This window comes from Symphalangus syndactylus, chromosome 4 (assembly GCF_028878055.3).
Source record: "Symphalangus syndactylus isolate Jambi chromosome 4, NHGRI_mSymSyn1-v2.1_pri, whole genome shotgun sequence".
NCBI classification, from domain to species: domain Eukaryota; kingdom Metazoa; phylum Chordata; class Mammalia; order Primates; family Hylobatidae; genus Symphalangus; species Symphalangus syndactylus.
This window is the reverse complement of record NC_072426.2, coordinates 68986223-69008601: the sequence shown is the minus strand read 5'-3', so window position 1 is coordinate 69008601 and position 22379 is coordinate 68986223. Positions and strand designations below refer to the sequence as shown.

Sequence of the window (22379 nt, the reverse complement as noted above, 5' to 3'; positions counted from 1 at the left end):
CAGTTTCCAAGTCTTTTTCGTCTCTCCAGCTTGAACTCTACACCCATTAAGCAATAATTCCCCATTCCTTCTTCCCTGACTTCCTGGTTAACTCTGATCTGCTATTTCTATCAGTTTGCTTATTTTAGATATTTCATATCACTGGGATGATATAATATTTGTCCTTTTGTGTCTGGCTTCTTTCACTTAGCATAGTGTTTTCAAGGCTCATCCGTGCTATAGCATGTATCAGAATTTCATTCTTTTATGGTAGAATATTATTTTGTTTATGTATAGATCACCTTTGCTTTATGCATTCATCCCTTGATGGACACTTGGGTTGTTTCCACCTTTTGGGTATTGTGAATAGTGCTGCTGTGAATATTGGTGTACAGGTATCTGTTGAGTTCCTATTTTCAATTCTTTTGAGTCTTTTCCTAAAAGTGGAATTTCTGGGTCATATGATAATTCTGTATTTAACTTTTGGAGGAACTACCAACCTGTTTTCCATGGGGGCCACACCATTTTCATTCTCACCAGCATTATCCAAAGATTCCACTTTCTTCACATCCTTGTTAATAATTCTTATTTTCTAGGTTGTTGTTTAATTATAAACATCGTAGTCAGTGTGAAGTGGTATCCCATTGGGGCTTTGATTTGCATTTCCATAACAATTAGTGATGTCAACCACATTTTCATATATTTGTTGGTTATCTATATATCTTTTTTGAAGAAATGTCTGCTTGAGTCCTTAGCTTATATTTTAAATTGAATCTTTTTGTTGTTGTAGTTTTTGTGTATACCCGATATTAACCCCCTTATTAGATAGAAGGTTTGCAAATTTTTTCTCTTGTTCTGCAGGTTGCCTTATAACTTTCTTGATAGTGTCCTTTGATGCAGAAACATTTTTAATTTTGACAAAGCCTAATTTACCTATTTTTTCTTATGTTGCCTATGCTTTTGATATCATATTTAATAAATCATTGCCAAATCCAACGTCATGCAAAATTTGCCCGTGTTTTTCCTCTAAGGATTGTATAGTTTTAGCTCTTAACTTTAGGCCCTTGATCTCTTTTGAGTTGATTTTTGTCCATTAGGCTCCAATTTCATTCTTTTTTTTTTTTTTTTTTTTTTTTTGAGACGGAGTCTCGCTCTGTCGCCCAGGCTGGAGTGCAGTGGCGCAATCTCGGCTCACTGCAAGCTCCGCCTCCCGGGTTCACGCCATTCTCCTGCCTCAGCCTCTCCGAGTAGCTGGGACTACAGGCGCCCGCCACCACGCCCGGCTAACTTTTTGTATTTTTAGTAGAGATGGGGTTTCACTGTGGTCTCGATCTCCTGACCTCGTGATCCGCCCGCCTCGGCCTCCCAAAGTGCTGGGATTACAAGCGTGAGCCACCGCGCCCAGCCCAATTTCATTCTTTTGCATGTGGATATTCAGTTTTCCCAGCACAATTTGTTGAAGAGATTGTTCTTTCTCCTTTGGATGGTCTCGGCATTCTTGTTGAAAATCAATTGATCATAGATGGAAGAGTTTACTTGGGGACTTTTAGTTCTATTCCGTTGGTCTATATGTCTTTCTTTATATCAGTATCACATTGTTTTGATTACTATAGTTATAATAGTTTTGACATCAGGAAGTGTGAGTCCTCCAACTTTGTTCTTGTTTTTTAATACTGTTTTGGCTATTTGGTATTCCTTGACATTCTATATGAGTTTTAGGCTTGGTTTTACATTTCTGCAAGAAATGCCATTGGGATTTTGATAGAGACCTCATTGAATTTATGAATTGCTTTAAATAGTATTGCCATCTTAACCATATTAAGTCCTCCAGTTTATGAACAGGAGATATCTTTCCATTTATCTGTGTATTTAATGGCTTTCAGCAATGTTTAGAAGTTTTCAGTGTACAAGTTTTTCTCCATTATATTTACTCATTAACATTTTATTATTTTTGATGCTAATGTAAATGAAATTGTTTTCTAAATTTTATTTTTGATTATTCACTGCTAGTGTATAGAAATACAACTTTTGAGTGATCAAATCAGATCTAATTTTTGAGTGTTAAAATCAAGATTGAATTTCACAACTTCACTGAATTCATTTAACTCTGTGTGTATGTGTGTGTATTCTTAGGTTTTTCTGCATACAAGATCATGCGATCTGTATACAGATAGTTTTACTTCTTCCTTTCCAATTTAGACTCTTTTACAATTTCTTTTTCTTGACCAGTTACTGTGGCTAGGACTTCCTGGACTATGTTGAATAAGAGTGGTAAAAGCAGGCATCCTTGTCTGATTCCTGATCTTTTTTTTTTGGGGGGGTAGAGTCTCACTCTGTTACCCAGGCTGCAGGCTGGAGTGCAGTGGCATAGATCTTGGCTCACTGCAACCTTCACCTCCCCTCCCGGGTTCAAGTGATTCTCGTGCCTCGAGCTCCTGAGTAGCTGGAATCACAAGCATCTGCCACCATGCTCTGCTAATTTTTAGATTTTTAGTAGAGATGGGGTTTCACCATGTTGACTAGGCTGGTCTCGAACTCCTGGCCTCAAGTAATCTGCTTGCCTTGGCCTCCCAAAGTGCTGGGATTACAGCTGTGAGCCACCGTGCCTAGCCTGACTCCTGATCTTAATTGCAAAGCTTTTAGGCTTTCACCATTGAGCCTGATGTTAGCTGTGGGATTTTCTTATATGGCCTTTAGCATGTTGAGGAAGTTGCCTTCTATTCAGTTTTCCTTTTCTTTTCTTTTTTTGAGATGGAGTCTTGCTCTGTCACCCAGGCTGGAGTGCGGTGGTGTGATCTTGGCTCACTGCAACCTCCACCTCCTGAGTTCATGTGGTTCTTCTGCCTCAGCCCCCATAGTAGCTGGGATTCCAGGTGCACACCACCACACCTGACTAATTTTGTACTCTTAGTAGAGATGGGGTTTTGCCATTTTGGCCAAGCTGGTCTCAAACTCCTAATCTCAGGTGATCCACCTGTCTCGGCCTCCCAAAGTGCTGGGATTACCGGTGTGCACCACCATGCCCAGCTCCAGTTTTTCTTTTCTTGGTGCACCCATCATTTGGTAGACCCTCCTGAGTAAAAGATGCACATCAGAGGGAAAAAATTGAGGATTCGGATGTTAGAGAATACCTTTATTATTTTCTCTCAGTTGTTTCTAGAGTAATCGTTTGAAATTAATTTTTAGTTAGCATTTCAAAGGCTTATGTTTCCACATAAACCATTTGTTTTTCCCCTCTTTGGAGGCCTTTAGGATCTTCCTTGGTGTTCTGTAATTTTTGTGGTATGGTTTATGCAGTTTTTTGTTTCCTTTTGAGATTCATCTATGCTTTTCATCTATCATTAATTTATTGCTTTTATGGGTGTGTATTATTCCATTGTATGGATATGGCACAATTTGTTTATCCACTCTCCTGTTAATAGATGTGTAGTTATTTCAGGTTTTGGGCTATTACAAATAAAACTACTAAGAACATTTTTGTACAAGGATTTGTATGATCATATAATTTCATTGTGCCTAGATTAAAAACCTAAGAATGAAATGGTAAGGTCATACGGTAGTTGTATGTTTAAGCAACTGGTAAACTGCTGTCCATAGTGGTTGCAATATTTCACATTGATGTAGGCAATGTATGAGAGTCCCAGTTCCTCCACATACTCATCATTAACTGATATGGTCAGTCCTTTAACTACAGACATTCTAATAGGTGTGTACTGGTATCTCATTTGGTTTTAATTTGCAGTTCTTGAATGCATCTTTTCATGTGCTTATTGGCCATTCACATATCTTATGTGGTAAAGTGTCTATTCGGACTCTGTCCATTTTTTTCATTGGGCTATTCAGTTTTTTATTGAGTTGCAACAGATCTTTATATATGTTCTTGGCTTATATATTCTGTTAGATACATGAAATATAAATATTTCATCCCAATCTGGGTCTTGTATTTTTCTTTTTTCTTCTTTTCTTTTTCTTTCTTTTTTTTTTTTTTTTTGAGACGGAGTCTCTCTCTGTCGCCCAGGCTGGAGTGCAGTGGCACGATCTCGGCGTGTTGCAAGCTCCACCTCCCGGGTTCACACCATTCTCTGGGACTACAGGCACCCGCCACCACGCCTGGCTAATTTTTGTTTGTATTTTTAGTAGAGATGGGTTTTCACCATGTTAGTCAGGAAGGTCTCGATCTCCTGACCTTGTGATCTGCCCACCTTGGCCTCTCAAAGTGCTGGGATTACAAGTGTGAGCCACCATGCCCAGCCGGCTCTTGTATTTTTATTCTCCAAGCAGTGTCTTTCAAAGAACAAGAGTCTTCAATTTTGATAAAGTCCAACTTATTTTTTCCTTATAGTGTTTTATAACGCTTTTCCAAACCCAGTATAATGAAGAATTTCTCTAATGTTTTCTTCTGGAGGTTTTTCAATTTTACCTTTCCAATCTATGTCTATGATCCACTTTAATTTGGTTTGTGTATATGGGGTATGGATCAAAGTTCATTTTTTCTTTTGCTTATCTAGTTGTTCCAGCATCATTTGTCAAAAATAAACCTATTGTTTTTCCACTGAATTACCTTTATAACTTTGTCAAAAATTAGTCGTCCATTTGTTTGTGAATATATTCTGAACACTTCATACTGTAACTTTGATTTCTCTATTTTTACACCAATACCACACTGCCTTGATTACTCTAGCTTTATGATAAGTCTTGAAGTTGTTTATTTTAAATCCTCCAATGGTGTTCTTTAAAAAAGTTTTTTTGGCTATTCTAGGTCTTTTGCATATCCATAAGAATATTAGAGCCAGCATGTCAATATCTTAAAAAATTGCCTGATGGAATTATGGTTGAGATTGCCTTGAATTTATAGGCGAATTTAGGAAAAATGGACATGTTAATATTGAATTTTCTAATCCATGAACATAGCATGTCTCTCCATTTATTTAGGTCTTAGTAAATTTCTCTCACCAATGTTTTGTAGCTTTCAATATACAGGTCTTATACATCTCTTTTGAAACTTATCTTTATTTCATATTTTGGGGTATTGTTAATGAGTTTTAAATTTTCTATTTCTAGTCATTTGTTGCTATTGTATAAATATACACTTGATTTTTGTATGCTGATTTTATATCCTGAAATTTTGCTAAACTCACTTATTAGTTCTAGTACCTTGTTTGTACATTCCAGAGGATTTTCTGTGTAGATATTGTCAGTGAATAAAGATCATTTTCTTACTCCTTTCTTCCTAATCTCAACTCTTCCTTCCCAATCTCAACAGTTTTTTATTTCTTTTTATTTCCTTAATACACTAGCTGGAATTACCAGTAAAAAATTGAATAGAAATGGTCTCTTGTTCCTGATATTACAGGAAATCTTTCAATTAAGTTTGATGCTAACCATTTACAAGTTCAAGGCTTCTATTCTGAGTCATTGAGAACTTTTATTAGGAATGAATACTGGATTTTATCAAATGTTTCTTTGTGTACTGTGGAGAGAATCGTGTTTTTTTCCTCTCTTTTAGTTTGTTAATGTGATTAATTACATTGATTAATTTTTCAAGTGACAAACCAACCTTACATTTCTGAGACAAACCCCACTGGAATCTTTTATATACATTATCAGATTTAATTTGCTAAGATTTTGTTAAGAAGTTTTGCACCTATGTTCATAAAGTTATTAATGTGTAGCTTTGTTTTCTTTAGTATCTTTGTCTGGTTTTGGTATTGAAGTAATACTGACATTATAGAATGATTTAGAAAGTTTCATCTTCTCTTCAATTTTTTGGAAGAGTTTGTATAGAATTAATATTGTTTGTTTATTAAATGTTTGGTAGGTTTATTAAATGTTTGATAGAAATGTTTGGTGAAAGCCATCTGGGCCTGGAATATTCTTTATGGGAAAAATTTTAACTACAAATTCAATTTATTTGATAGTTATGGCACTATACAGGTTGTCTATTTCTTCCTGAGGGAGCTTTGGTAGATTAGATTGTCTTAAAGGAATTTGTTCATTTGGTGTAAGTTGCCAGATTTATTGGCATAAGTTTTTTTCATAGTATTCTCTTATTGACCTTTTAATATCTGTAGACTTTGTAGTCATTGTTACCTCTCTCATTCCTAATATTGGTCATTTGTGGTTTTTTAATTTTGATCCACCTATAGCTGTAGGACTGTAGATTTACTGAATTTCCTCAAGTAACTAGCTTTAGGTTTAATTTTTATCTTTTTTACTTTACTTTGATGTTTATGTCTTTTTATTTGGGTTTATTTACTCTTATTTCTCCAGTTTTTAAAAAATGTTACAATACATTTAATTTAATCTAGTCATATTTACGTTTGAAAAAATTCTGATGAATTCAGTTGTGAATAATGTTTTACTTGGAGCACATAAAACAAGGGATCCTCAGCCCAAAAGCTGCTTTAGCTGATAAACAACTTCAGCAACGTTTCAGGATACAAAATCAATGTATCAACATACAAAATCGCCAGAATTCCTGTACACCAACAACAGCCAAGCCAAGAGCCAAATCAGGAATGCAATCCCATTCACAATTATCACAAAAAGAATAAAATACCTAGGAACAGAGCTAACCAGAAAGGTGAAAGATCTCTACAGTGAGAATTACAAAACACTACAAAGAAATCAGAGATGACACAAACAAATGGAAAAACATCCTATGCTCATAGATTGAAGAGTAAATATCATTCAAATGGCCATACTGCCCAAAGCAATTTATAGATTCAATGCTATTCCTATCAAATTGCTAACAACATTCTTCACAGAATAGAAAAAAACTATTTTAAAATTAATATGTAACCAGAAATAATAGCCAAGGCAATCCTAAGCAAAAAAAAAAAAAAACCAAAGCTGGAGGTATCACGCTACCCAACTTCAAACTATACCACAGGGCTACAGTAACCAAAACAACACTGTACTGGCATAAAAAGCAGACACATAGACCAATGAAACAGAATAGAGAGCCCAGAAACAAGGCTGCACACCTACAACCATCTGATTTACAGCAAAGCTGACAAAAACAAAGAATGGGGAAAGGACTCCCTATTCAATAAATGGTGCTGGGATAACTGGCTAGCCATATGCAGAAGATTGAAACTGGACCCCTTTCTTATACCATATACAAAAATCAACTCAAGAGGGATAAAAGACTTAAATGTAAAACTCAAAACTATAAAAACCCTGGAAGACAACCTAGGCAATGCCATTTTTGACATAGAAACTGGCAAAGATTTCATGACGAAGATGCCAAAAGCAATCGCAACAAAAGCAAAGATTGACAAGTGGGATCTAATTAAACATAAGAGCTTCTGCACAGCAAACTGTCAACAGAATAAACAGACAACCTACAGAATGGGAGAAAATATTTGCAAGCTGTGCATCTGACAAAGGTTTAATATCCAGCATCCATAAAGAATGGGTTTACAAGAAAAAAACAAACAACCCCACTAAAAAGTGGTCAAAGGACATGAACAGATACTTTTCAAAAGAAGACATACATGTGGTCAACAAGCACGTGAAAAAAGCTCAATATCACTGATTATTTGAGATACGCAAATCAAAACCATAATGAAATATCATCTTACACCAGTCAGAATGGCTGTTATTAAAAAGTCAAAATATAGCAAATGCTGGTGAAGTTGCAGAAAAAAGAGAATACTTATACACTGTTGGTGGGTGTGTAAATTAGTTCAATCATTGTGGAAAACAGTGTGGCAATTCCTGAAGGAGCTAAAAACAGAGCTACCATTTAATCTAGCAACTTCATTACTGGGTATATACCCAGAGAAATATAAATCATCACATAAAGACACATGCACACATATGTTCATTGCAGCACTATTCGCAGTAGCAAAGAAATCAAATCAACCTAAATGGCCATCAGTGGGAGACTGGATAAAGAAAATGTGGTACATATATGCCATGGAATACTGTGCAGCCATAAAAAAGAATGTGATCCTGTCCTTTTTAAGAAGAAAACCAATTACCCCCTGTTCCACTTATAAATGGGAGCTAAATGATGAGAACACATGGACACAAAGGGGAACAATAGACCCTGGGGCCTACTTGAGAGTGGAGGGTGGGAGGAGGGAGAAGATCAGAAAAAATAACTATTGGGTACTAGGCTTGGTACCTGAATGATGAAATCATCTGTACAGCAAACCCCTGTGACATGAGTTTATCTATATAACAAGCCTGCGCATGTACCCCTGAACCCAAAATACATTGTTTTATTTTTGGTACAGTTGGGGTTTTGCCATGTTAGCCAGGCTGGTCTTGAACTCCTGGCTTCAAGTGATCTGGCTGTCTCAGTGTGTGTATGTATGTATGTATGTATGTATGTATGCATATATTATTTTTAACCATAAGAGTTCATGCTGCAAATTTCTTTATGAGCATTGTATAAATTATGTTCCACAGATTTTTGATATATGTTATTTTTATTCAATATATATGAGGAGTTTCTGTAGATCTTTCTTTTACTAATTTCTAGTTCAGTTCCAATGTATTAAGATATTTATATGATTTTAGTTACTTTAAACTTATTAATGTTCATTTTATGGCCCAGTATATGATCTATGTTGGTGATTTTTTCCTTGTACATTTGAGGAGACTGTATTCTGGTGTTAATGAGAGGTGTGTCTTTTAAATGTCAATTAAGTCAAGTTGTCTGATTGTGTTGCTCAGGTCTTCTATATCATTACTGATGTTTTTTTCTGCTCATTTTATTGATTACTGAGAGAGTTTTGAAGTCTACCAATTATGGATTTATCTACTTTTCCTTTTAGCTGTGTTTCCTTCATATGTTATGAAATTCTGTTGTTTGATGAATAAACGTTTACAATTGTGTGCCAATTGATCCTCTATTAGTGTGTGTGCTCCTCTTTGTCCCTGTAATTATTATTTGCTTTGGAGTCGATATTGTCTGATTTTAATATGGCCATTCCTGCTTTCTTTTGATTATTGTTTGCATAAACTATTCTTCTCCAGCCTTTTACTTCTGATGTATTTGTATCTTTATATATAAAATAGTTTCTTTAGGCCACAGATAGTTAGGTCTCCTTTTTCATCCAATTTGATGATTTCTCATTTAATTGATGTGTGTAAACACTTTCATTTGATGTAACTACTAATACAGTTAAATTTAAATTTACTATCTTGCTACATGTTTTCTATTTGTTTCATCTGTTCCTTGTGGTTTTTTTCCTTCCTCTGCCCCTTTTGAATTGAGCTTTTTAAAATGATTCCATTTTATTTATGCTATTGGTTTACTAGTTATATTTCTTACTAAAAGTTTCTTAGCTGCCCTCTGGCTTATGATATATATCTCGAATTTGTCACGTCTCCTTTAAGTAAAATTCTAAAATTCATGAATAGCTTAAGAAACTTACAACAATATACCTTGAATACCCCTCCCTATACTTTGTGTTATTGTTGTCACACATTTTATTTCTACATGTCATAAACTCCTCAAAACGTTGTTACTATTTTTGCTTTAGATAGTCAATTATATTTTAGAATGATTAAAAATAATACACAAAGTCTTGTATATTTATTTTTACCATTTCTGCAGCTTTTAATTTTTTTGCATAGATTCATGTTTCTGGCTGGCATGATATTACTCCTGACTGGATAATTTTATTTAACATTTCTAGCACAGGTCTTCTGGCGGTGAATTCTCTGTTTTTGTTCATCTGTGAAGGTTTTTATTTTGCTTTCATTTTTGAAAGATTTTTGTTTTATTCTTAGTATAGAATTTTGGGTTGACATGGTCTTTTGTTTTTTCCTTTTTAGTGCTTTAAAGATGTTACTCTCTTTTCTTCTGGTTTGCAGTGTTTCTGATGAGAGGTCTCTTAAAATTCTTATGTTCGTTCCTCTGTATTTAATATTTCATACCTGTCTACCTTCAAGATGTTCCCTTTATCTTTGGTTCAAGTCATTTAAATATGATGTGTTTTATTCAATAGAGGGTTTTAGTTGAATTTTTTGGTGGTGGTGAGGAATGAGCAGGTCCAGCCCTGCTGTTGTGAGTTGTGCTGCAGCAGAGGTGTGAGTTTAGGAACATCACGTTACTATCCACCTAACTCCAACAGAAGCCTTAGTCTTGATGTTGCCCCTATTTAGCTGTTACTAAGGACCACAAGTTAGATGCATCTGAGACTTCCTTTCCTGAATTTACCACTGGCATTAATCTTCAGAGAACACTAGATAATTCAGATGACATTAAAAATTATTCTCATTTTTTAAATAAAGGGAATTAGCTTCAGTGAAGACCAGCAAAAGGAAAAGGATCAGCTTAGCAAAGCCCCCAAGAAGGAAGAAGCAGCTACCCTCCGCAAAGACATTTCTGGTTCAGACAAGAGGTCACTGGAGAAGAACCAAATTAATTTCGGGAGGAATCAAATGACCAAGAGATGGGAACCAAGCTTAAACTGGAAGACCACTGTTAATTACAAAGAGTATGTAGACATTTGCATTTGTTTTCAGATGCATCTTTAGTAACCATATTAACCTATTTTTTCACAGAACTTTATTTTATCTATTTTATTTTATTTTATTTTATTTTATTTTATATTTTATTTTATTTTATTTTTTTGAGATGGAGTCTTGCTCTGTTGCCCAGGCAGGAGTGCAGTGGTGCAATCTCGACTCGCTGCAACCTCTGCCTCCTGAGTTCAAGTGATTCTCCTGCTTCAGCCTCCTGAGTAGCTGGGATTACAGGCACGTGCCACCACGCATGGCTAATTTTTTATTTTTTGTAATTTTAGTAGAGACAGGGTTATACCACGTTGGCCAGACTGATCTCAAACTCCTGACCTCAAGTGATCTGCCACCTCAGCCTCCCAAAATGCTGGGATTACAGGCATGAGTCACTGCGTCTGGCCAGAAGTTTATTTTATAATAGAAAAATACTGAGTAGATATTTACATGTCCCTCCAAGGCACAGGTTGATTCCTTTCTGCTCCTCTTTGTATTCCAAGCAGAAAGATTTGATAGAGTTTGTGTGTGGAGCACTGTGAAGGGAAGAGAAAAACACAATTCTCCTTTCATATAGTTGGTGAGTCAGGACAAATAATATGCAGAAAAGATGATAAAACACTTGGAGAAGTCACAGGGGAAGCGTAAAAATCATGCTCGAGACCTGGTGAAGTAAGCACTGGGAAAGTGTGGAATGATGAAAATTACATGGTGTTAATCAGGGAAACTGTCATAGAGATAATGTCTAACAGAACTTTAATACTATGAAAAGGCTAGAGTCTCAAGAATATGAATGGGCCTATATGAAGTGGACACTGGCTTGATGAGTGTATGAAATATACAAAACAAGTGCCATTGTTTTGTATATAAACAGGCGTCAAAGCAAAAATTGAGGGCCAATGCTACTTAAATGCTGGGGCAGTCTGAAACACCTAGAGCTTTATTTATTTATTTATTTATTTATTTATTTATTTATTTATTTTTTGAGACAGAGTCTCGCTATCATCCAGGCTGCAGTGGCACAAACTTGGCTCACTGCAACCTCTGCTTCCCAGATTCAAGCGATTCTCTTCCTTCAGCCTCCCGAGTAGCTGGGATTACAGGTGTGTGACACCATGCCTGGCTAATTTTTATATTTTTGGTAGAGTTGGGGTTTTGCCATGTTGGCCAGGCTAGTCTCGAACTCCTGAGCTCAAGTAATCTGCCCACTTCGGCCTCCCAAAGTGCTGGGATTACAGGTGTGAGCCACTGCACCCAGCCCACTTTTTAAAATTTAACAAATAGTTTACAAGTCGCGGCCTATAGGTGATATTCTGCGTTGTCCCAGTTTTGGGTTAAGAACTGACTCCTGGTTGATCACACAGGGACCTTCTCCTGCAGGGATTCTGAGAACCACGGGGTGATTGTGTTTTGGAAGCAAACCCAGAGAGCTCTTTGAAGAACGGAGTCCTGTGGAGAGGGGAGACACCGGCTCCTCTGATTGATTCTCATCAATTTTGGGGTGTTTGACTTTTGTGGCTCTGTTTCAAAGAGTCAATGTGAAAATGAAAAATGCATGGGCAACTCTGTTAACTGGCAAGTGAGTTTTAAAATACTGCTTTTTCCATATGCTTACTCTTTCAAGCATGAGATTCCTTAGCAGGTATTCAAGGGAGAACACCGAATGCCAAGGACTATGCAAAGCCTGCAAATACCTGGAAAACCAGGTGCAGGCCCTGTTGCAATGTTGGGTGGGGAAGATAAGAAAATAGACAACTATAACTGGGGGCGATACGTACCTAGAGTAGAAGGCATCGGGTGCAGGATTCACACCAACAGTGGCAGCCTGTGAAGACCTGTTCCTAGGTGCTGGACAGAAAGTTTCTTCAATATGTAAAACACAGGGCTGTGCTGAAAGAGTGAAAGAGACAGCTCCGAGTGTCAGAATGAGGCTGGAACTCTGTCAGGAACACACATCATTTGAGCACATGGAAATAATGGAGTATATATCTACATTGCCATCTTTTATTTTTTATTAATTAGCATAAAGCAATAAAGCTAATATATTTGTATATATTTTTTTAAAGCAAAGGCTCAGCAAAAGAAATCCAAGAGGACAAGCGCACAGGAAAACTTGAAAAACCAAGACCATCTGTTTCCCACGGAAGAGCACAATTACTTCGGTATGTTTCTGGTCAGCATGACAAGTTCCCTAAAGCCACCCTCACACAGTGGGCTACTGAGCATGCAGATTAATGGCATTCTTACTATTAGGGTCCCAAGATGTTTACACTGACGGTTACTAGGAATGTTAGTAAAAGTGGTCACACTGGATTTCTTTAAATACTTTTTCACGATACTATTCTAATGCAGTTACCCAAAATACAGTGATTTACTAGTATTAGTTGACTGTGGGAAAAGAAATGTATTTAATGCAAAGAGCATTGAACTAAGTTTAGGAACACTGGGCTCCTAACTGATGTCTTGCCTCTGAACAATCATGTCCTGGCAAAGTTATGTCATCTGTCTGAGCCTCCCTTTGCTGATCACAAATGACTGCCGATTTTGAAGTGGTCTATGTTATTGCTAACGAAAACAATTAAAAATTAAATATGAGGCCAACTAGTAAACTTTTTACTTGATTTTCAGTTTGACAAAAGAAGTGACATGTCTGGAAGATAAGGGTCAGCCACTTTTATTAGCTTCAGAGTGGTGGATATTAGTGCTTTTGTTACAATCTCACAGTTCCTTGAGGCTGCGTTCACTGATTTTTTCAGTTATTTTTTTCTCTACGTTGTTCAGATTGAGCCAATTCTGTTGTTCTATCTTCAAGTTTATTTATTTTTTTCTTCTGCCCTATTCTTCTGCTAATTTCATTCAGTGAGTTTTTAATTTCATTTACAATTTTTAATTCCAAAATTTCCGTTTGGTTTTTCTTTTCTATCTTCTCTTTCTTTGCTGAGACTTTCTATTTTTTTCATTTGTTTCAAGCATGTTCATAGTGCTTGTTGAAATATTGTTATGATGGTGGCTTTCATATCTTTGTCAGATAATTCATACATCTTCATCACGTTGATATTGGCATTTTTAAATTGTCTTTTCTCATTTAAGATGAGATCTTCCCCATTCTTGGTATGACAAATAATTTTCAGCTGAAATGTAGACATTTTGGTTATTATGAGATTCTGGATCTTATTTAAATTATTTATTTATTTGTTTGAGACAGAGTCTTGTCTGTCACCCAGGCTGGAGTGCAGTGGTGCAATCTTGACTTACTGCAACCTCCACCTCCCGAGTTCAAGCAGTTCTTCTGCCTCAGCCTCCTGAGTAGCTGCGATTACAGGCGTGCGCTACCACACCCAGCTAATTTTTTTATTTTTAGTAGATACGGGGTTTTGCCATGTTGGCCAGGCTGGTCTTGAATTCCTGACCTCAAGTGATCTGCCTGCCTCAGCCTCCCAAAGTGCTGGGATTACAAATGTGAGCCACTGTACCCGGCCTAAATCTTATATTTTAGAAGGCCTTCTCTGCCACCATATTGGCAGAATGAGGTATGTGTTGCTTCCCCAGGCTGGTGAGGAATTGAAATAGCAGGTTTTCCCATAGGCCTTCATTGATGCCTGGGGGGTCAGGCAAGGGAGTCCTCATTATTTCTGGAGGGTAGTGGGAGTTCATGCTCCACCTATGCCTCTGCTGATACCAGCCGGACCGTGTGATGGGGGAGTCCTTGGTTACTTTGTCAGTGGGCTCTATTGACATCACAGTTCGGGGAGTGACTTCATTTTTGCCAGTGAGCATCTGACTCTCTGTCAGGGCTTCTCTGAGGCCACCCCAGCAGGTGGGTTGCAGCGTTTTCTTACAGTCTGATAAAGGTCGAGCCCTAGGCTCTTCACTTGGCCTTTGCTGTAAGAGGTAGACTTGGGCCACGCTGTTATGTGTGGTCTTAATTGACATAGATCTTTTGTTGTCTAAACATTTTCTGTCTTAGGTTTTCCTTTTCTGGCCCTTTGAATTAGACAGAGCAGGACTTTCTTAGGTCCCTTTTTTGCCTGCACCCCCAGGAGTTTCTGCTTTGCTGGCTTTTCCAGTACCCAGTCTAGACAAAAAGAAAACCCAGGGAATGCACCGCTGTGTTGAGCCACAGGTCTTCAGATCCCTAGGTAGTCCTCTTCTTTTTCTCTACCTTTCAGAGTCACCTTATGTTTGTTTTATGTGCAATATCCAGATTTTTAGTTGTGCTTGGTGGGAGAAATAGGGAAAAGTATATCTACTTCATCTTTCCTGAAACAGATATTGGGCCGAAAGTATTTCAATTTTTAGTGAGTTAGAGAGCTTCAGGGTAATAGATAAGGTAAAGTTTTAATGTATCTAAGCAACAGCTATTACTCAGTGATAAAAATGAAAGGTTCTCTGTGTCTAATCTTGCCTAAGTGGATAGAATTCTGTGGTAGAGAAGTATTTCTTAAGGTGGAGTTTGTAGATCAATTCAGCATTGACGTTTGCTTCTTTTTACCTCCTGAATATGCAGTTGCCATGGGACAGGATTGAAAGAAATCATATCCAGTAGGAAAAGCATTTTAAAGTTAGCTATCAAAGGATTCATCAATTGGAAAAAAAAAGGACAGCTTTTCTTTGGGGCGCTGCTTTTTAAAATGGGATTGTGGAGTGATTGGGTAGACCTAATTCACTCTGCCCTCAACTCCAGGACCTTGTTAGACTAAGGGAAGGTGAATTTAGGCTTTCCCCAAAGAATTTAGGCTTATTCTACTATATGCTTCAATCTGGAATCTTTGAGTTAAGTTTAAGTCACTTCTTGAGTAGACCGGATCTACTGGAAACTTCACTCAGGTGGCTCATTAAATGGGAACAGATGCTTCAATTCAGGCTTTCCCTCTTCCAGGGTCCAGAGAGCATAATCATAGTGTTTTACACACAAATTGGCTTTTGGAAGTGCAAAAACTGGGGGCTCTCTGTGCCAAAAAAAACTGTAAGAAATTAAGAGAATAATGGAATCTTACAAATTAATAAAATTTAAAAATTGCCTATCCTCTTCCTATGCTCCAAAATGGAATAGACTAGAAAAGACTTTTATGGACGAGAAACCACTGGGAGTTGAAGAGAGCAGAGGAGGGAGAGAAACAAAGAAAATGAGAATGAATTGATGTGAGCATGAAGGCTTAAATGGACTAGTCCTTGCCCGTGAGCTTAATGTTGAGTTAGAAACTTCTAGAGCGATGAGGAATAAAGTGTACCTTCTCGTAAGTCTTTTTATAATTACAGCACAATGATCGTGATTCCACTAATTCAGTTTTTGTAAATCCAAGTTAAACATCTGCAGATGGCCCGTTTTCAGCCCTGGTTGATTTCACTCCAGGTTTGCACTGTGTAGGGTGTCAATAACCCTTTTATGGATTACTGGGGACCCAGATACATTTTCTAAAGATTAATGGGAACCCAGAATGAATACACTACTACAGGGGGTGGCAGGCAGGATTCTTGGGTTCCTCTTACCCATGGACACTACTCTAAATGCAAACTCGAATGAGTCCTGTCTCCTCCTGGACTCTCCCCCGTATCTTGCTCTGCAATATCTCAAATGAATCATTCTTCCACTTTGCTCTTTCTTCTACATTTTTTCCTTGGCCCCCCTTATACTACAAGGAAATGAATTTCCTTATATCCTCACCCTATGCACCAAAGCTTCCATGCTCTCCTTTCTTGCATTTATTGAAACTTTTCCATGACAGCAGCGATTCTCCTTCAGATCTTCTTTTCCCAGGCCCTGTGTAACCACAGGGCATGGGGACCATAGGCAGAAATCTCCTCTTTATTGCTTCAAACTACCTTACTCTTCAGATTAGACCTCCTTTCCTATGAGGCTAATATAACCCTCTGTCTTTCCTGGTTGCTGTTTTCTTTTTTTTTTTTTTTTTTTTTTTTTTTTTTTTTTTTTTGAGACGGAGTCTCGCTCTGTCGCCCAGGCTGGAGTGCAGTGGCGCAATCTCGGCTCACTGCAAGCTCCGCCTCCCGGGTTCATGCCATTCTCCTGCCTCAGCCTCTCCGAGTAGCTGGGACTACAGGCGCCCGCCACCACGCCCGGCTAATTTTTTGTATTTTTAGTAGAGATGGGGTTTCACTGTGGTCTCGATCTCTTCCTGGTTGCTGTTTTCTATGGATCCATTATCACTGATGATTTTGACATTGACTGACTATCACTTTCATCCTACGTCCCATCATCATCTTGAAAAACCTGAAACCCCAAGAGGAAAACCAGTACCAAATCTTGGCCTATGCACTCCCTGGTTTCGGTCTCACTGACTGTTGCCTCCTCTCCATCAAGCTGCTGCTACTGCCACTTCCTGGGATTATCACCAGAAGTACCCTTCTTCCAAAATCTTAACCTAGACTGAAGTCATTTTTTCATTCACTTATTCATACTTTCTTTAATTTGTTAATTCTTCTAGCAAATATTTATTGAGTGCCTTCCTTGTGCTAGGGGAGACAGTATAAAAGACAGAAATGGTCCTTGCCTCCATGGAACTTACTAAGACAATACAAGAAAACACAGAAATAAAAATTTTCTGATGGTGACCAAAGTGGACAAGGTACTGAGCTACAAAATAATAGGAACTTAGATAATTACTCATAGACCACAGATTTGATTCTGTTCTTGCTGAAGATCAAGGTAAAGACAAAAACCTAACCTGTTACTTAATTTATGTGGTCCCTAAGATGAAAACAGATCAGATCTTCAAAAACAAAACCACAGCTTTTCCTTGGAGTTTAAGAAAGATACCGAAAGACAGCATTCTTCAGTAGTGTTCCCTTGATACCTGGCAGCCAACAGGCCCTCCATGCACGTTTGGTGAATGGACACGCATGATAATACAGAACTATCTAACACATATTTCACACTATGCCAGGCATTGTTATAAGCTTTTTACATACTAATTGCTATTATCATCCCCAATTTGCAGGTGAGGAAACCAAAGCACACGTAAGTTAAAAGACTACCCCAGCTCATCTAGGAACCAAGATGAACAGCTCCCATTACAACTAGGTGTTTTAGCACAGCCACTTCACTAACCATGGAGTTTTGTTCAAATTATTATTATTATTAATATTACAGAGTCTTGCTCTGTCATCCAGGCTGGAGTGCAGTAGCACGATCTTGCCTCATTGCAGCCTCTGCCTTCCAGGTTCAAGTGCTTCTCCTACCTCAGCCTTCCAAGTAACTGGGACAAGAGGCACATGCCACCACACCCAGCTAATTTTTGTATTTTTAGTAGAGACAGGGTTTCACCATGTTGGCTAGGCTGGTCTCAAACTCCCAACTTCAGGCAATCCACTCACCTCGGCTTCCCAAAGTGCTGGGATTACTGGCGTGAAACACCATGCCCGGCCCAAATTATTTTTAACTCATTGTCTCTATAATGAGAGTAATGACAACCTCATAGATTGTTGAGAGAATTAAAATGAGACATTTAACCCACAGTCTGTTGCCCTGAACTCTTGTGGCCAAATGCATGGGGTTCTAAAAAACTCACTTCAAAAAAGGGTAATGAAATGCATATATATTATATGATAACCTCTATTGGAGTGTGAGCCAATACCCTATAATCAAAAACATGAGCATTTCTGTAGTGAAACATGAATATTCACACTGAGTGAGAGGAATAAAGACCATAAATAGTCTAGTATCAATTCATATAAGGCCTTAGCAACAAGTTAAGTCCAGTTGGGGGGAGAAATAGGTTTCAGAGCTTTTTGGATTTCAGAGTTAGAGGAAAAGTATTGTGGACTTGTGTGTTCTATTATGGTCATTAACTTTGTGACTTTGATATTTAAGGACATCTTAATATGTGATGGGCAAAAGTCATATTTTAAGTAATTTTGGATCCTTCAAAGTGAATGGTTTTTTTTCTCCTCTTAATTTCTCTGATATTTCCTTGCTTGTAGAATGGGGATAATAGAGCCTGCTTTGCAAGGTGGTTGTGAGGTTTAGAAATAATGAATATAAAGTGCCTGGGACAGGCCGGGCACAGTGGCTCATGCCTGTAATACCAGCACTTTGGGAGGCCGAGACGGGAGGATCACGAGGTCAAGAGTTCGAGACCAGCCTGGCCAACATGGTGAAAACCCCGTCACTACTAAAAATACAAAAATTAGCCAGATGTGGTGGCGCATGCCTGTAAGTCCAACTACTCCGGAGGCTGAGGCAGGAGAATCACTTGAAACCGGCAGGCGGAGGTTGCAGTGAACCAAGATCACGCCACTGCACTCCAGCCTGGGCGACAGAGCGAGATCTCTTTTTTATGTCTAAAAAAGAAAAAAAGTACCCGGGGCAAAATAGACAAAACTGGTGGCTGCTGTTGGTATTATTTAATATTAAAATTAGCTAGAAGATTTAAAAGTTTGCTTCTGTCCTGTGAGATGAGGAATATGTGGGAAACAATATCAGGATCAATATCCTGGGTTCAGCACCTCTCCACATGTGAGTGATGGATGAGTAGTTCCTGAGACATCACTGTGGGCTTGGTGACCCAATGGCAGTAACCTGGCATCCTGTGGTGGGAGGTGGAGACAAGCTGGTGTGATCAGTGTCCATGTGCATGAGGGACCTCTGCAGGCACATAGGGTATATACTGGATTCCAGAAGGCTCTTGTAATGCTGTTGTCCATGCATCAAACCATAGAATGTGGTGTACTTCTGTGGAACTCAACACTTTGCATGGTAATGCCTCTCAGAGTTGGTGGTTAACTCTTTGGTCCTGAACCTGATTATGTTCATGTCATTGCTGTTCTTTGGCACCTTGTGCCCTTGCAAGTACTTCAGTGTAGGCATTATGGAGGGATGTACTGAATATTGGCTCTCTTTGGTAAAAGAGACTCTTTCACTTTAGGGCCTTGCGGCACTGCCCAGTTGAACTTACTGGAATAATAGAAATAGTCAATATCTGAGCTGTCCAGTGTGGTAACCATGAGGCACGTGGGCCATTGAGCACTTGAAATGTGGCTAGTGTGATTGGAGAACCGGATTTTTAATTTTCTTTACTTTTAGTTAAATAAATAAGTTCAAATACCTATAAATATAGATGACCACATGCAATGAGTGGCAGTCTTATTGAAAAGCGCAGCCTTAGGACATGTACTGAATACCCTTGTTTATTTCTCACTGTTTTCTTTATTATGATTATTGTACCCGGAGCAATTGCACCTGTGATAGAGACAGGTTTATTCATCTCATGGAGCTCCTTTTTATTTTTACGTTTTGAGACAAGGTCTTGCTCTGTCTCCCAGGCTGGAGTGCAGTGGTATGATAATGTAATAATGGTTTACTGCAGCTCAAACTCCTGGGCTCAAGCGATCCTCCTGCATCAAGCCTCCTGCGTAGCTGAGATTACAGGCATGCACCACCATGTCTGGCTAATTAAGTGTTTTTTTTGTAGAGACAGAGTCTTGCTATGTTGTCCAGGCTGGTGCTGAACTCTTGGCCTTAAGTAATCCTCCCACCTCAGCCTCCCAAAGCACTGGGATTATAGGCTTGAGCCACTGCACCTGGCGTCATGTGGATCTTAATAGATCTCCACACTATAGCTTACATGTGTATGTGTGTTGTTATTGTTCTTAGGAAGAGTGCTGAAAAGATAGAGGAAATTGTTAGTGATAGCTCCTCGGAAAGTGAGGAAGATGAAGAACCACCTGACCATCGTCAGGAAGCAAGTGCAGATTTGCCATCAGAATATTGGCAAATTCAGAAGCTGGTGAAATATTTAAAGGTAAGAAAGGCCTATGGTCGTGTGTTTGCAATGTTCATTTAAAATACTTTCCCAAAGATGTATATGCTGCTTCCAAGTTTACTTTATGTTTCTTTCAAATAAGAGTAGTAAGCATTCCTGTTGTTTTGTCTAAGTTGGTGCAGGGCAAGGTCTTATTACCCTGAGGATGCAAGATTCATCCTCATGGAGCAACCAGGCTGCCTGGTACCAACCCTCTCTCCTGGCTGGGCAGTGGGCATGGTAAACAGCTGACACTGAGCCTTGCTGCCATTTTATGATTTGTAGTATGGTGTGGAAGAAATAACATGGATTTTTAAAGCTGGACTTTGGTTAAACTCCAGGCTGTTTCACTTACTAGCAACGTAGCTGTTGAAATGTTACAGTTTTGAGCCCTAATTTTCTCAACCCATAGAATAAAATTAATATACCTGTACTATAGGACTATTATAAAGTTTAATAAAACACACTTGAACCATAGCATGGTTCCTGAGGCATTGTGGGTGCTTATAGTGTGGATTGGTTCATTTTCATTTCTCTCACATCAGATAGCATATATGAGAATATTTTACATAATAATTGGCCCACGTAATGTATTTAAGTATTTGAATTTGCAGGAGGGCAAGGGGAATGGCTCACCAAAACCCAGATTAATATTCATTTCTGATGTCAGACAGCAAGTATTGATGATATCTAGGCCTTGTGTAAAGCCGACGTCCAGAAGTATTTGTGAAAAAGTATTTGACTTAACTCATGGTTTCTTTCTGCTTTTCCATGTGTTTGGTTAAATCAACCAAGAGCATTTGCCAGTGGCTTTGCTTGATTTAATCATTGCGCAATGTAAACATTTATCAAAATATCACATTGTACCCCATAAAAATATACAATTATTCTTTGTCAATTAAAAATAAATAATATTTTGGCCAGGCACGGTGGCTCACACCTATAATCCCAGCACTTTGGGAGGCCAAGGAGGGTGGATCATCTGAGGTCAGGAGTTCGAGACCAGCCTGGCCAACATGGTGAAACTCTGTCTCTACTAAAAATACAAAAAAAATTAGCCAGGTGTGGTGGCGCATGCCTGTAATCCCAGCTACTCGGGATGCTGAGGCAGGAGAATTGTTTGAACCCAGGAGGTGGAGGTTGCAGTGAGCCAAGATCATGCCATTGCACTCCAGCCTGGGAGGTAAGAGGAAAACTCCATCTCAAAATAATAATAATAATAATAATAATAATAATAATAATAATAAAATAAATAAATAAATAATATTTTCATATTTCAAAAAGGACATGAGCTTATACGAAACAAGCCCTAATGCTCAACTTGGAGATCCTTTTGGCAGGCTCCTAATGATTTGACCAACATCAATGCAAAATGAAAAATATGTTTTTAGTCTGGACTGTCTGTCATGAAACAAACAAACAAAAAAATATTTTGTGAGTTTTAAAATTTCATTTTAAGCATGACACTTTATAAATATTAAATATTTTGTGGCATCTGTCAATTTTTAAAATGGTTTTTATTTGGCATTTATTTTGTGTTAATGTTTCCCTCATTTAGTGTTTTGTATTATGAAATTTCTATATCAGGTGCACATTGTTTTTACATGTTGTTGTAATATAATTATGTCACATATTCTGGCTCATAATAATAATAAATCATGCATTTATTACATAAGTTTTTTTTCAGAAAACCTCTGAAATTTTTAGCATAACTCTACCACAAAAAATGATTCACTGTTTATTATGATAGAAATGATTCACTATTATTATAGGCATTCATTATTATTTAAAGACATGTAAATGAAATGTTAGGAAAAATACAGAATAATATAATTTTGGGAACTCATGAAAATTCCTAGGAATTTTGGTTGCATATTCCTGAATCTTGAAGATTAACCTGTCGGGAATTTGGAAACACTAGCATGGAGCACAGGCTAGATTCAGGCCACACGCTCCTGCACTCCCCTTTGGCAGGAGTATTTGTGCACAAACCACATAGTTCAACACAGCGGTCCAGAATGGCACGCACGGTGACCATGTCCAGCTTTGGGACATTTAGGCCACGCTTGCAACAGTGCCTCTGCATCTTTACTGAACCACAGAGCGTCCTGTGATTACCTCTCCTGGACTCCTAAAAAGCATGTCATCTGGGGGGAAAAAAAA

General features: G+C 38.1%; 1 protein-coding gene across 4 annotated transcripts in view; it reads left to right on the top strand.

The window, feature by feature from the left end:
* The window catches only part of ODAD2 (outer dynein arm docking complex subunit 2), a 261250-nt gene that overhangs the window by 18312 nt on the left and 220559 nt on the right, over window positions 1–22379 (top strand). For all 4 annotated transcript variants that reach the window (XM_063637276.1, XM_055275003.2, XM_063637275.1 and 1 more), the window contains exons 8-10: window positions 10234–10439; window positions 12525–12620; window positions 20069–20216. In XM_063637276.1, the coding sequence (XP_063493346.1) occupies window positions 10234–10439; window positions 12525–12620; window positions 20069–20216 (450 nt within the window). The remainder of the gene's footprint in view (window positions 1–10233; window positions 10440–12524; window positions 12621–20068; window positions 20217–22379) is intronic.